The sequence below is a fragment of the Physeter macrocephalus genome, chromosome 5 (genome assembly GCF_002837175.3).
Source record: "Physeter macrocephalus isolate SW-GA chromosome 5, ASM283717v5, whole genome shotgun sequence".
NCBI classification, from domain to species: Eukaryota; Metazoa; Chordata; class Mammalia; order Artiodactyla; family Physeteridae; genus Physeter; species Physeter macrocephalus.
The window spans coordinates 26,806,827-26,821,890 of record NC_041218.1 but is presented as its reverse complement, the minus strand read 5'-3'; the positions used below and the strand labels follow the sequence as shown (position 1 = coordinate 26,821,890).

Below are 15,064 nucleotides of genomic sequence, written 5' to 3'. Positions count from 1 at the left end.
TGACCTGAGAAGTAATGTAACAAAGCATTCCACTGATAGCCACTTAAGATATATTTGTAATAATTCTGAACACATAATCTTTCAAAGACAAACTGCCAACTACATGACAGCTATAGCATATAAAGCTGACTGCACATATAACCAATACAATCTGAACAAGCCAGTTTTACCACATATGGAAACCATAAAATATAGAATTAAAAAAAATTCTTGAAGAATATAAACAAAATGTACACCACAAAAGTATCATAGGTCCTTAATAATGATCCCTAAAAAAAGACTGCTACAAGAGCATAAAATTACGCATCAATATATTGTTGACATTCTATTGCTTAAAATTATATTTAAGTCAACTGCTTCAGCACTAGTTCACATTTTAATTATATATCTGACAACTTTTGTTGCTATTTTCAAACTCCGGAATGTTGGCCTCTTCTTCCTCATCTATTAAAATCCAATTTACCCTTTAAAGTTCAGCTAAAATGCTACATCTCTTAGAAGCTTTTCCCGTTAGCATTAATCTCTCCATTCCCACTCGGAAAGCACTTTGCTTATTCCTTTAGTCAAAGCATACAACTGTGCCTTCTATTAGCTAGCTGATTACATTTGGGTCTCCCTCACTTGTAAACTCTCTGAGAGTTATTTTATCTATGGACAACAATCTATGAGTCTATAGAAAACAACTAAGTACAGTACAGTGCTACACAAGGCTAGCAAACACATTTTTTAATTTAATGAATAAAAGAATATAACACAAGTTTCAAGAAAAAATGGGAAAACAGTACTGATTTTATGATTCACGAAAATAATTCAAATTTAAAAACTCATGAAACATAAGGGTAACATCCTAAATAAGCAGGCTAATAATTTTTTAGAGGAAAAGGTCATGAGAGACAGATTCTTAGGATATGGACAGGAAGCCAGATAGAAACCCCAAGCTTCATCAAAGAAGTCATTCTTGAATATAAGAAAGCAAGCCATACAAAGGTTCAGTGACAGGGGAAGAAAGATCTTTCTTCACCTTCTTTCTCCAAGTGGAAACCTATTTCCTACTGGCACGGACAGAATAGCTGGAAAACAGTGCTGAAGAGAGACTTAGCTCACCTTTCCAAATCCTTAAAGAGATAAGTGATGAGTAGCTGTGCCCTGGATGCCCTCCATTCCTGAAAGCAAAATAGCCAAGCACTTGAAGATTCTTACCTCACTCAACTAGATATTATCATTTTTTAGCTCTTGGGAAATGGAAAACTCTGTGCCTGCCCACAACCTGCATCTTATGTAAAAGGTAAATCCATCATTCAACTTTAAAACACACATTCAAAAAGCATGGTATATTTTACAACGAAGATTCTGCCTCACATAGTCAACAATAAAATGGACAAGTAGAGTTTTACAAATTGGTGAAAGACTAAAACCAAAGTGAAATCATGAATAATTATAATCATTGTATTATAATGGTTATCTGCTTAACTACAGACTTTAATTTCTTGAGGGTGGAAACAATTACATAAATCTTTGAATGTCTCATGTCTATAAAATATAACACCTGGCACATAGAAAGTTCTCAATAAATGTTTGTGGAATAAATGAACAAATGAGCAAACTGAAAAGCAAAACTGTGTATTTATTTATTTTGTTTTAAATGCCACACATTAAACCAAAATGTATGTTGTAGTTTTGATATTAAGTGAATAGTCAAATGAGTGAGTATGAACATACCACAGATCAGGATTTTGCAATGTGAGGTTCAGAGGCAGCAGGGAATGAACCTTTGATATTGTATATTTAAGTCTTTAAGCATGCATGTGAATTTTTCTACGACAGGCTCTATAACTGTCATCACATTTTCATAAAGGTGTAGGACTACAAAAGGGTCAAAAATTCTAAAGATGTGTTATCAATTAAAAAAAATAAAAAATATAATTAAATATTACATACAATTTTATGTTGTACTATAAGTTTTAATCTCCCTTTGATGAATCAGAAAGGCTCCTGGATCTTATGGAGTACCAATGAGTCATTAATCATTCAGTAATTAATAAATTCTTTTTCAACCATATTAATGTAGAATATGTGGGAGTTAATTATTACACTTTAAGAAATTAAAAGACACTAACTACATAATCATTAATAGGCAACCAATATTACTCAGGCAAAACAAAAATATTCAAACAATTATGCTACATAACATTAATGCATAAATGGCAAGTCATTCTCATAAGTGAAAATAGTATTTTTACACAGCCAAAATTAGCAATCCAGAGTTAGCTGGAATGTTTAACAGAACAGGAAAAGAAAAAATCCTAGGACTCTATATCCTATCACTCTATCCTAAGAACTAGAAGTAAGTAAAACAGATAGGGGCTCTTAAAAATCCAATGTTTTGGATACAATTTTAGTAATTTGATTATAATGCTCAGTAAGTAGCTAAAACAGGTGTCCTTTTTCTAAGAAACTGAATAGCAGAAGTCTGCTTGTATAAACACTGTAACATCCAAAACTGTTCAGTTTAACCAAGCTGCTTTTCTAATATTGAGAATTTTTGATGGGAGGAGGTGTGAAAATAGTTTAGCAACATAAAGCATTCCTGAGGAAAGCCAGGGAGCCACAGGTGATGTGCCACATTATGTGGCATGAAAAGGCTGAGACCTCTAGGGTCTGAAAGTTGGACAGAGAAGAAAATAAAAAAAGAGGTGAACAGTAAAAACTGATGATATGAATACTCTGACTATTCTCTCCCTTCCTCTGGACTCAAATATTAGGAAGAATAAGCACAAACAGGGTTCTCTCTACTCTTCCCATTTGCTCAGAGTGAGCAGGCATTATGATATTAACCAAGCAAGCAGGACCACATACTATTAACAAGTCTGGATGGATATGTTTTATGGCCTGCCTCTACTTACCTTATTTAGCAAGAACAGACAATAAGAACAGAGTAAAGGTGTCTCAAGTTTAAAAAAAATTAAGATACTTCTTAAAATCTTAGACAAAGCTAAAATTAAACTCCTTTATACATGTTACCTAAGTGTTTTGCAGAGCAAAACACTGCATACGTAGCTCTACCTACCCAGCTCTTCAAAGCAAAAGTAACTGTAAGGCTTTCAGAGAAGATAACTGCTATAAAATCTCAAAATCCCAAGAATGTGGCAATAACCTTGTCTTCCTATATGAAAGAGGCCATATTATGTACCCCTGCTGAGTCATGATCAAAATCAATTTTGATGATACGATGATCTTTTAATATATGCTGTTTCCATAATCCTTGAGAAATTCTCAGTTTTTATGATGAATCTTATCACAAATGAATAAGAATGTGAGCATCGATAGTCCTCTTAAAAACAGGACTGATAGACTTCGGTAAGAATAAAAGCTACAACTCCTCCAAGACTGAAGATAAAGCTTGGGAAATAAAGCATTTGCTACAGAAATAAGATAGCAGTATGCTACAGGTCATGTGTAATCATTATTACAGAGGATGAGAGGAAAGTCCTCAAGAAAAATTTTAGTCAAGAAGTAAGGATGCTAAATTGCGCCAAATTGCTTCTACTGCATTGAATTTAACATTTATAGAATGAATTTTAATGAAAAATTCTAGCTAATGATATATGAGAATAAACTTTTTTCCATCTATCTAAATTTGAGTTGCATAAAGGTAATTTTCCTACACATAACTATTATGTACATCAAGAGGTAATATTTAAGTTGTGGCCCTGTATTTGTGAAATAATCTTGCTTTATATAGTACAAAAAAGGCTTGGCTGTCAATTACTCCTGTACATTTATTCTAGTACTTCTCAGTGGTAATACTAATGAAGCTGATCCTTTCCTGAACACGAAAATCAGTGCTATCTGTCTGACTCTCCTGCAGCATGTTGAAGGATAAATTCTATCCACAGAAAAAAATGTAAGTGTAACTAAAATTATAAGACAGATAGTTTTAAAATGTTACCATCTTGGTAGTAGTAAAGACATCTCGCTGTATCTTCAGACATATTTTAGAGTTTCAATGAATATATTCAGAAAAAACTGATGACATTCATTTTAATTTAGTATCTCAGAAGAAACAGAGAAACACACTATCTTTATAATAAAAGTTGGTTTATTACTACTCATGAATTTTTTTATTAAGGGACTGGATCTAACTATAAACGTATCTGAGAGATACAGGATACATAGAATATATAATAAATACTATAGTTTCCCAATGCTTTCATTACATACACAAGATTTAATAACATTGTCAGAAGAAAATGATTATGCTATCTAATAACAAACCAAAATTGAGTCATCATAGCTGTTTTAAAAACAGCTATCATTTTATTCTGTAATACTTTCATGATATTTTTGAAAAAAATGTATTTGCTAATTTACTAAAAACTTTCAATGATAAGCATTTGAACCATACCAAGTGCAAAAAGTTTTAAAATTATATCTTCTACCAAGTTAGATGAACATTATTACCAGTATTGTAGCTTATTCCTAAATTTGGCAGGCCTATTAAAGCCAGCCAGATAACACTGGCGACTGGAAGAGGACTGCAGTGATTACACCTCTACAGGGAATTTACGGAGTGGGCAATGTAAAATTCAGGGGAAAAAAATTCAGTGATGAGAAGAAACTACTAAGGTGAAAGTATGCATATGTATGTTGAATGGCATGATGGGGTGTGGAAAGTAGACTTTGCAAAAAAATAAAATTGAATGAAAATATTCGAGAAATTCAAACAAAATTTCTCTGCTTCAACCTTAATGTTTAATTCTTCCCCTCCTACTGAAACAACAGAAATCAGGGTTTTCAATAAAACATCCTTTTGCAGTCTTCAGACTTAGCTACCACCTATTTCAAACTTCTCATCTGTAGATTCAATAGTCTTCACATAGTCACTTTCACATAAACTAAGTCTTTACACATTAACAAAATATTCTGTCAACTATACTCCAATAAAAGTTAAAAATAAATAAATAAAAATTTAAAAAACTGAAGGAAATATGGTAAAATCTGCCCAGTAAATATAATATAGGGGTCATTTAATTATTTTATGCATGTTTGATATATTTCATAATGTAAAAAAGATCAAATAATGCTCAAAATAAAATTTTAAAACACACTAAAAAAAAAATGCTGACGACATGAAAATGAGACGTTTTTCCCCCATCCACCCCACCAAGGAGTAAACTCAGAGCTCATCCCACAATAAAATTTGCATGTGTATAATTTAATAAATTAAATCTTTTAAAAATATTAACTCACTGAGAGCATCTTTGTGTTCCCAGCATGAGCCACAGCAGCTGGCACGCATACAGTCGATAAAGACAGTATTTCATCAACACCACCACTGTTTCACATTTTTAACATCTCTAAAATATGGTTATATCTTACAATTGACAGTGAAGCATAGCTTTTCTTAATGATACATAAAATAATGATGCCTCTTACAAATGTTGTTGTTTCAAATTAGACTAAAGAGAGCAATAAACGTTAAATTTCGTTGAACTAAATTAAACCAAGGTGAAAGTGCCTGTCTGTTAACTACATTAACTCTCAGAAAGCTGAAATCCACGTTTTTTTGATTCATTCTTTGACATGTTAGTCTGTTTAAAAGCTTACATTTTTATATAGATTAGGTTATATCTCCTTAATCATCTTTAAAAACAACCCAAGTAGTATGTCTTTTGACCGGGATGTTTAATCCTTTTACATTTAAAGTAACTACTGATAGGGAAGAACTTACTCTTGCCATTTTGTTAATTCTTTTCTGTCTGTCTTGTAGCTCTTTTGTCCCTTGTTTCCTCTCTTATGGTCTTCCTTTGTGTTTCACTGATTTTTTTTTTTTTGTCATGACCTACTTGATTCCTTTCTCATTTTCTTTTGCGTATCTTCCATAAGTATTTTCTTTTTGGTTACCACAAAATTTACATAAAACACTTTACAGTTATAACTATCTTAAACTGATAAAAAATAAATTTCTATCATATACAAAAGCTCTACCCTTTTACTCCCCTCCCCCAACGCATACTTTATGCTACCGATGTCACAACTTACATCTTTTTATGTTGTAACCAGTAACATATGTTTACAGGTAGCTCTTTTTTATACTTTTGTCTTTTAACTTCTATACAAGAATTAAAATGATTTACATAACAGCATTACATATTCTGTACGGGTCTATATATTTACCTTTTCTAGCTTATTCTATACTTTCATAAGCTATTTTATACTTTCATATGCTGTCATGTTGCTGCTTAGCATTCTTTTCTTCATTTATTCTCTAGAACTTACAGACTATACTTATTTTATAAGTAAAAATGGCCAAAAAATTTGCATCAGTATTGTTTGACAATTATAAATCACAATTAAGTTTCTAAGACTTAGAGTACTGAAGGAGCTGTGTTCCTGAACCAATAAAACAGTTCCAGTCCATTAAAATCTTGACCAATTTTAATAATACCTACCTGTTCCTTTGCTCAGATATGGAGGCTTAAAGAACTTCACAACACCATAGACATTGACAATCATGCCACTCTTAAGTTGATTCAGGGGTGTATATACATAATGTGTGGCTGGAACCTAAAGAAAGACAGTGAATATAAGTATTAAGATTTTAGAATCATGTTATGATCAAATTTGTAAGTTAGTAAACTGATCTGCATTTTTTCCTTCTAAGTGTCTAAAAAGAGACTGTAGCCTGAAAAAAGGGGAAATGCACAGCTTATAAAGGTTGCTATATAAACCATCTAGTTTTTCATATAAATAACTTTGATTATAAATGGTGTAATTTGTACACAACTCTAAAAAATGCAGTTTAAGAGACTTTTGTTCTGGTTTTTAACCTTAACTAATATCACTTCAAAACTTGTGGCATATATTTATTTTTTTTCCTATACTGCTATGAAGATTTTAATAAGGCCTAAATAAAGCCAGATTTTGATTATAAATGATATAAAGACATTAAAAATGGTAATAAAATAAAAAAAATTTTCTGAAATAACTGTACAGAAGTTTGGAAAGAAAAGGGGAAGTGATTTCACAAGAATGTCTGATGTTAGTCAAACAATCCTGAAAAGGGTTCAGACATCTGGCCCCATCACCCACCCACTTCACTCCCAATTGGAAATAAGGTTACTTATCACACTGAGAGTTAAAATTTTAAAAATCAAATCAAAATGAATTGGTTTTTTCAAGGAAGCTGATCCCTCAGGTCAAATACAAAGGCAGGGCTTGCTTAGAAATCTCATCAAACCATGATATTAAAAAAAAGTAATGAAAGAAAAACAATGGTCAGCATATGGGACAGAATAGAGACAACAGGTACTCAGCTGACAAACTAACTGGATCCAATATATTATCTTAACAAATATCTCCCTAATGTGGAGATGAATGGGAAGGGCAGCACAGCTCAATGACCCTAACCATTATGGTCTTCCAAGTAATGTACTTGTTAATTCACAACCAGCAATCAACATCTTGATTGTAATTTGGCTCTCAATGTAAATAAGCCAGTATGTGTGTGCAGAGCAGCTAAGTTATATTCTAATAGTTCAGAATACCTGAGCTTCCTGAAAAACCATTTTTGCCAAGTACAGAGGCTCTCTCATTTACTTCTGCCTTATTACAAGTGCATGGATGTATCAAATATTTGAAGTTGACCTATCTATAACAATTTTGAAAAACACTAATATCAGAGTTAATTCATATTTTTTAAAAAGTACATCAATACTTTTATTGGTTACAGTTACCCTAAATAACAAATTTAAGTTATACTATTATGGTAGTATTCAGAATTTAAAACCTGTATCCCATAGTCACTGTCAACTAGAAGCAAAGTCATTGAACTCTGTCCAATAGAAACTAAAGGTTTAAGAACATAGGTAGAACATAAAATTTATTTTAAGGAGCCCACGGGTCGCAACTAAGGAGCCCATGTGCCACAACTAAGGAACCTGCCTGTGCAACTAAGGAACCCATGTGCCATAACTAAACTTTATCAACATATTATCTTCTTTCCAGTTTCACTCAGCTACAAGTAGCTCACCTTTAAAAATGGGAACCTTCCCATTGCTATGAGATGATAAAATTTTATAAAATATTGAAAATATGATTTAAGAGAAAAAGCAAAATGTATCAAAAGTATAATCAAATTCTTTACTTAAAATTACATAATTTGTCAAATCACAATTCAGCACATAATAATCTGTTTAAATATAAGCTGATGAAAAGCAAAAGAAATGAATTTGCCTAAGATCTAAAAGGAGTAAAAATCCCAGTGTCTTCACACAATAAAACTTCTTTTCCATTTTGACTTTCTTGTGTACGTAACTTGTGCAAAATATCAGCAAATATTCCAGACAACAGATGAACCAGGTATTTTTTTTTTTTTTTTTTTTGTGGTACGCGGGCCTCTCACTGTTGCGGCCTCTCCCGCTGCGGAGCACAGGCTCCGGACGCGCAGGCTCAGTGGCCATGGCTCACGGGCCCAGCCGCTCCGCGGCATGTGGGATCCTCCCGGACCGGGGCACGAACCCGCGTCCCCTGCATCGGCAGGCGGACTCTCAACCACTGCGCCACCAGGGAAGCCCCGAACCAGGTATTAATTACTAGGGAAATATATAACTCAAATGTAATATCATTATATATCAAAAAAGTAGACATGATGTTTTCCCACCGTATTGATACTATTTCAAAATCAGTCTACAAAGTGGATCAAATACATATATGTATGTGTGTGTGGGGTGTACATTTCTAAATTAAAATGAATACCATCTTACCAAAGACATTGATTCTGTAGAAAAATCTCTTACGGATTTAACATAAACCTGAAAAAATAAGAGAGGACTTATTTGTATACAAACATGTCCAATGTGATTACAGACCTTTAATTGTAGTAAAACTACACACTTTATAATATTCCAGTTCACAGAATGGCATAAAGTTATAGCTTACAAATTAAGAGTGGCAGGTACAAAGTTGTCTAAGCTAAGCTTCAGTTTAATTCACTAATTTTAATATCATAGAACCACACCTGGCCCATAAAATGCCCTGTTCAGACAAAAAAACAAAACAAAACAGGCAGATGTTGGTCTGCAGGCACAGTGCTTGACCCAACTCTACATCTCCACCTGACAGCCTTGACCAAACAGGCAGTCTTCAAAAGTGTGTGTGTGTTTGTGTGTGTGTTGGGCGGGGGCGGGGGGAGCGGGTTGGGGGGTGGTTAAGTGAGAGGGAGAGGATGAAGACCTTAATAAGAATGAAATAGGAGGAAATCAGTTTTACCTAAAAAGGGGCACCTGATCAATTTAAGATAAAATTAAGCAGACCATCAAAAGAGGATGACAGTATAATTGCAAAGAATATATTGATCAGGTTTAGAGTGTCTGTGAAGCTTTAAGAATTTCAGTAACAAATAACTATCTTTAAGGGATCCTTCTCTGCTATCTGGAATCATTCTAAATATAAAGCCAAGAAAAGGATTTTTATTTTTTAAACTTAAAATATTTAATTACAATAATTCAGTTAGGCTAAGTAGTTTATCTGCAGATACACAGAAATACTACTTCTATTCCATGACTTTAGCTCATTAAAACTACAATATAATTAGAGACTAAAAAGTTGCACACTTACATAAACAGTTGATTTGAAGTCCTCAGATGCTTTCAAAAATAAGCAAAGTTTACCATCTCTGCTTGTAGATGAAGATGCTGACAAAATAACAAATCCGGCCACTGCAATGGTGTCCTATATAGAAAAAAATAATTTTAAAATCATCAAAATACCATAATTCTGAATGCCATATAGATTTTTATTTTTATTACTATGTAAAAACAGGAATCATTTCTATAAAATGAAAAGCTGGTTAGCCTAAACTTGTTTAATGCTTTCTGAATATAAGATTGAGACTACCACCTCCTACAAAAGGGTATCAGCAATGTAGCCATAGATAAGTACAGTGTTCCTCTTAATGGACCAGGAAAACACTACCTAAATCACTTAGAAATTTTTATTTATCTAGTAGGGTTTCAAAAATCAATGTTCATCTCAATTTATGTGAGTAAGTGTGCATGAATAAACACAACGAAGAGATAGTGATGAGCCAACAGTATTAAGAATGGAGATTAAATGAAACTAAGTCTCTGAGAGACTACATTGAGAAAGACATGTCATTAGTGCAAAAACTCCATATTGTTATAAAACTAACATGAGCATAAAGATCCAGGGTATGAGACATAAATAAGACATTTCCATTTATATACTAATAAGAACAAAGATACTTTCTTTCCACGTAGGTTTATAAGAAGCCAATCTCCATTTATTCCTGCCTCTCTCACTCTTTAGCTAAATATCTCTTTCTTATTTTCCAAATACTGGAACATCCACACTTAGTGAGTCTTGTCTTGCTGTATTTTATATATATATATATACACACACACACACACACACGTATATATTATTATCTTACTCCCCTAATTTTAACACCAAAACCTTAAGATAAACAGAAATTCCTGGACTTTAGGCAACTTCCTTCAATAATCTTAATTTCTACCAAATGGAAGTCTTCTGCATTACTGATTTTTATTTTGCACGTATAAGAGTGTGGTGTCAACCCCCAGAATTCTCTATTTAGATCCATTAATTTGGCTGTAAGCACCTTGAAGACAAGGGTCATGTCTTATTCTGCTTTGTATTTACAGGGCTTGGCACAAAGTAGGCCCTCCATAAATTCTCTGTGAATCAAAGGAAGGATCATAAATTGCCTTTCTAAAATCTCTGGCCCTATCCAGATATTTTAGCTCTGCAAATTTCTGCATTTTATTTTCTTCAGGTGAGACTGCAAACATAATTGTGTCTGTGCTGTTAATGCTAAATAAACACAATTCTTCACAGTTAAGTGGGAGAAAATTTTCCTTCCCACTGAAGATTTTCTATGTTTGTACCATGGTTTAGGCAGTTTTAAAGGGGAATAAAATAAAGAGCAAGAGTGCTTCTGGAATAAATTACTATTATAACTGAAAAATATGAAGTTTTTCCAATTTACCTTTGAACAGTATATTCTGATTTAAATGAAAACTTAAGATTTCAGTCAAAGATGTAAAGTTGTTTAATCAAACTAACAGGAGAATAAATACAAGTAGGGAAATCATTGGTCTGTCAGTTCTAAATTCTCTTCAAAATACAAAAAATAACCTATCTCATGTTATTTTCTATTTTACTTTAAAATGTCTTAAATATACGGAATGATATACACTAAATGAAAGTGTTAGGGGAAGAAATGCATATTTTTCCATTTTTCTGTATAAACCAAACTTTTAAAGAATAAAAGTATTTCTTTTGTGATGGAGAAAACATTTTTAAATAAAGAGAATAAATCATTAAAAGCAAGACATCAGTATTCATAACAAAAAATTTTCAAAAGTCTATTCTAACATTAGCAACACAACTCAGTAAAAGGTTACAACTTTTCCTCTAGTATACAATCGACAAAATGGAAATAAGAACCAAAAATACTTTTTAAGAACCTAAATGCCCGTCGACAGACGAATGGATAAAGAAGATGTGGTACATATATACAATGGAATATTAGCCATAAAAAGGAAATTGGGTCATTTGTAGAGATGTGGATGGATCTAGAGACTGTCCTACAGAGTGAAGTAAGTCAGAAAGAGAAAAACAAATATCGTATATTAACGCATATATGTGGAACCTAGAAAAATGGTACAGATGAACCAGTTTGTAGGGCAGAAATAGAGACACAGATGTAGAGAACAAACGTATGGACACCAAGGGGGGAAAGTGGCGGTGGGGGCGGTGGTGGTGTGATGAATTGGGAGATTGGGATTGACATATATACACTAGTATGTACAAAATAGATAACTAATAAGAATCTGCTGTATAAAAAAATAAAATAAAATTCAAAAATTCAAAAAAAATTAAAAATATAATTATTTAAAAAAAATTTAAGCTACACAATAAAGCTATAAAAAATAAATGTTCAATTTATTATTTTATGTTTTATTTTTAAAATTTAATTTAATTTTACTTTTAATTTTTATTGGAGTATGGTTGATTCACAATGTTGTGTTAGTTTCAGGTGTACAGCAAAGTGAATCAGTTATACATATACATGTATCTACTCTTTTTTAGATTCTTTCCCCATATATGCCATTACAGAGTACTGAGTAGAGTTCCCTGTGCTATATATACAGTAGGTCCTTATTAGTTATCTATTTTATATATAGTAGTGTGTATATATCCATCCCAAACTCCCAATTTATCCCTCCCCAATTTATATTTATAAACATGAATTTATATTTAATTTACATATATAAATTGCATTGAAGGCCCTCAGTGATCTCATCCTAACTTACTTTGCCTGCTTTAGTTCCATATACTTCCATTCAATACAAAATAAATCAGATTCTCTTATACACCCAATGTTTTTCCACATATATTTTTTGCATTTTCTGAGTACCTATCTTTTAAAATCTGGGCTGTAAATGCTTCTTCCCTGTGAGGTTTATCTTAGCTTGTACCCCGAAGAAGGAAGAAGGAAAAATAATTCTTCCTTCCTCTGAACTCTCCTATGCCGCATTTTAATATTTTTCATGTGTGTTATTTATAAACTTTCTTAATGTTTTTACTGCCCTTAAAACTCTGTAAGATCCTTGGGACTAAGAATGTCTTATCCATCTGAATATCCCACACAAGTGACTAGTGGAGGCTTCTGTTCAAAATCAGTGGTCAACAAATATCTGTTGAATAAATTAATCAACACTGGTAGAAACTGAAACACAGATCTAAACAAAAGAGAAAAAAATAAATGGCTTAGGATTCATGTCCCATGAATTTATTAATCATAATGACTTTCAAATTAATTCAAATACACAGAGGATAAGAAACATAAATATATAATAGGCTGTTTTAGTTTGTATAAACACTCATTAGATTGAGTTGAAAATGAGATTTAATACACATTGTTCTAAGTTTCTGAGAAAAGCATAGCACACTGAAGCCATTCAAACAAACAAGAATGGGAATTACACAGTTCAGTGGTGAGACTAAAGTATTCTGATATGTCAGAGTAGGTGCGTATCTCAGTCTGCTGAAAACAGTATTAGAAAACCAGCTTGAGAAGCATAACCCTGCTGCTACAAATGATAAGGTTTTAATTGCTATCTTTGCATCCAGGTTATAAAAGTGAAAACACATTTGAAATGAAATCTTTGAAATAACTCAGCATACTCAGATATCAGCAAAGCAGTCATTTCCCTTTCGTCACAGTGCCTTAGATAGATTGAGCCCTCATCATTGAACAATTTTCAGTGTACCCAACAGGAATATTTCTACCGCAAACGAGTCGCAGAGAAAATGAATGAAATCAGTACGGGTCTTTTTAACATAGCTGTTCTTTAAAAATAAACAATTAAAAGGAATAAAAATCAGACAACTTACTTGCATATAAACAACTATGGTTTTTACATGCTAATATCTCCTAATGAGGAATACAATCAGTGGTGAATAGGAAGCAAACCAATAGGTAACAAAAATGTAAATCACAAAACCAGTGTGTTAATTTGCTTATTTTTAATGGATAATATACTAAAAATTCTCAAGTCATCACTGAGCAGGAAAAGGGCAAAGAAAATATGAAACAGCTGATAATCCAAAAAGGAAAACTTATCTGACTTTAACAGGAATTAAGTAATTTTTACTATACTGACCTTGCAAATACTGTTAGGTTATCACATCTTAAAACACTTAAAGAGTGAAAGGGTACAGGGAAAAACCAGGGACCTGATGTCATTGATAGTGCAGTGACTGACAGAAAATGTTTCTTTAGCATAAAAAATGTATTTCATGGGTATTAGCACTTATTGGATCATGTAACAACAAGGACATAATTGGAAGTAATATAGGTAATATTAGCATAAAAACCAAAATCTTTAAATAGTCTACAAATCATTTTATGATCTGATGCCCACCCAGCTCACCAGCCGCATTTCGTGTGACGCACTCTGGAACTCTGCCTTACCATAATTCCTTAGCACTCCAGGATCCTCACTGAGGGCCTCTGTATATGCCATTCTCTCTTACTTATCTACTCTCCCCATACCCCTATGTTCATTCTTTCGGCTATTTTTCTCAGTCTGCTACTCAATCTTCTTAGTACTTATCATATCTGGATAAAATAATTAATTACATAATAGTTGTTTAATTCCACTCTTCTCCATTGAAAACTATTCCATGAAGGCAAGGTCCATAACTGTCTTATTCAGTTAAAATGTCTCTGACATCGAGCATAGAAGAAAAAAAACATTCAACAAGTGTTTAGACAACTCAATGAATACCTAAATATATGAATATACACACACACACACTACATAAAATATACCTTCATTAAATCTTAACATAAACTATACAACTACTACAAAACTTACTTCATAGAATCTTAGCATTTTAGAATTGTGAAGGACCTTAAGGACCTTAGAGATCGCATAATCAAACACCTTCATCTTTCAGATAAGAAAATAAGGGCCGGAGAGAATAAATGAGCAGTTTAAGGTCACACACAGCTAATTAGTTGTAGACTAAGACAAGAACCCAGATCTCCTGACTTCCATGGTAGGTACTACTCTACCTCCTCTTTCAGAACTAAATCTTACAGGAATGGGAAAAAACGTATTAACAAATGTCTGTAACTTTGACAGTTTTGTGACAAGACCATTTTTTAAACTTTTAAAATACTTTGGAAAAGTCTTTCCTATTTTATATCTACATATTAATGTTAAAACTTTCTTTAAATGAAAGTTAAAACTGAAAAAAATGCCTCAGATGGAAGGAATTTCAATTAGACCATTTGTATTCCCACAAAATATACCATTAATCTAGCAAAGCAAAGATGTTTTAGGATTGCTGTATTCAAATACAGAGCTAATCTTAAGGGAACAAGTGACAAAGAAGAAAGGTGTAGAATCGAGCTATACCCTGTGTAGGTCCACATTTATTTATTTGTTATTGAAAAATTTTTTTTATCATCTTTATTAGAGTATAATTGCTTTACAATGGTGTGTTA

The 15,064-nt window shown here is 32.6% G+C and overlaps 1 protein-coding gene across 1 annotated transcript in view; it reads right to left on the bottom strand.

Annotated features, from left to right (window-relative positions):
• Positions 1-15,064, bottom strand: part of POT1 (protection of telomeres 1) — a 78,975-nt gene that overhangs the window by 50,890 nt on the left and 13,021 nt on the right. The window contains exons 5-7 of the mRNA XM_007107223.4: positions 9,619-9,732; positions 8,766-8,813; positions 6,453-6,567 (exon numbers count right to left, since the gene is read on the bottom strand). Coding sequence (XP_007107285.2) covers positions 6,453-6,567; positions 8,766-8,813; positions 9,619-9,732 — 277 coding nt within the window. The remainder of the gene's footprint in view (positions 1-6,452; positions 6,568-8,765; positions 8,814-9,618; positions 9,733-15,064) is intronic.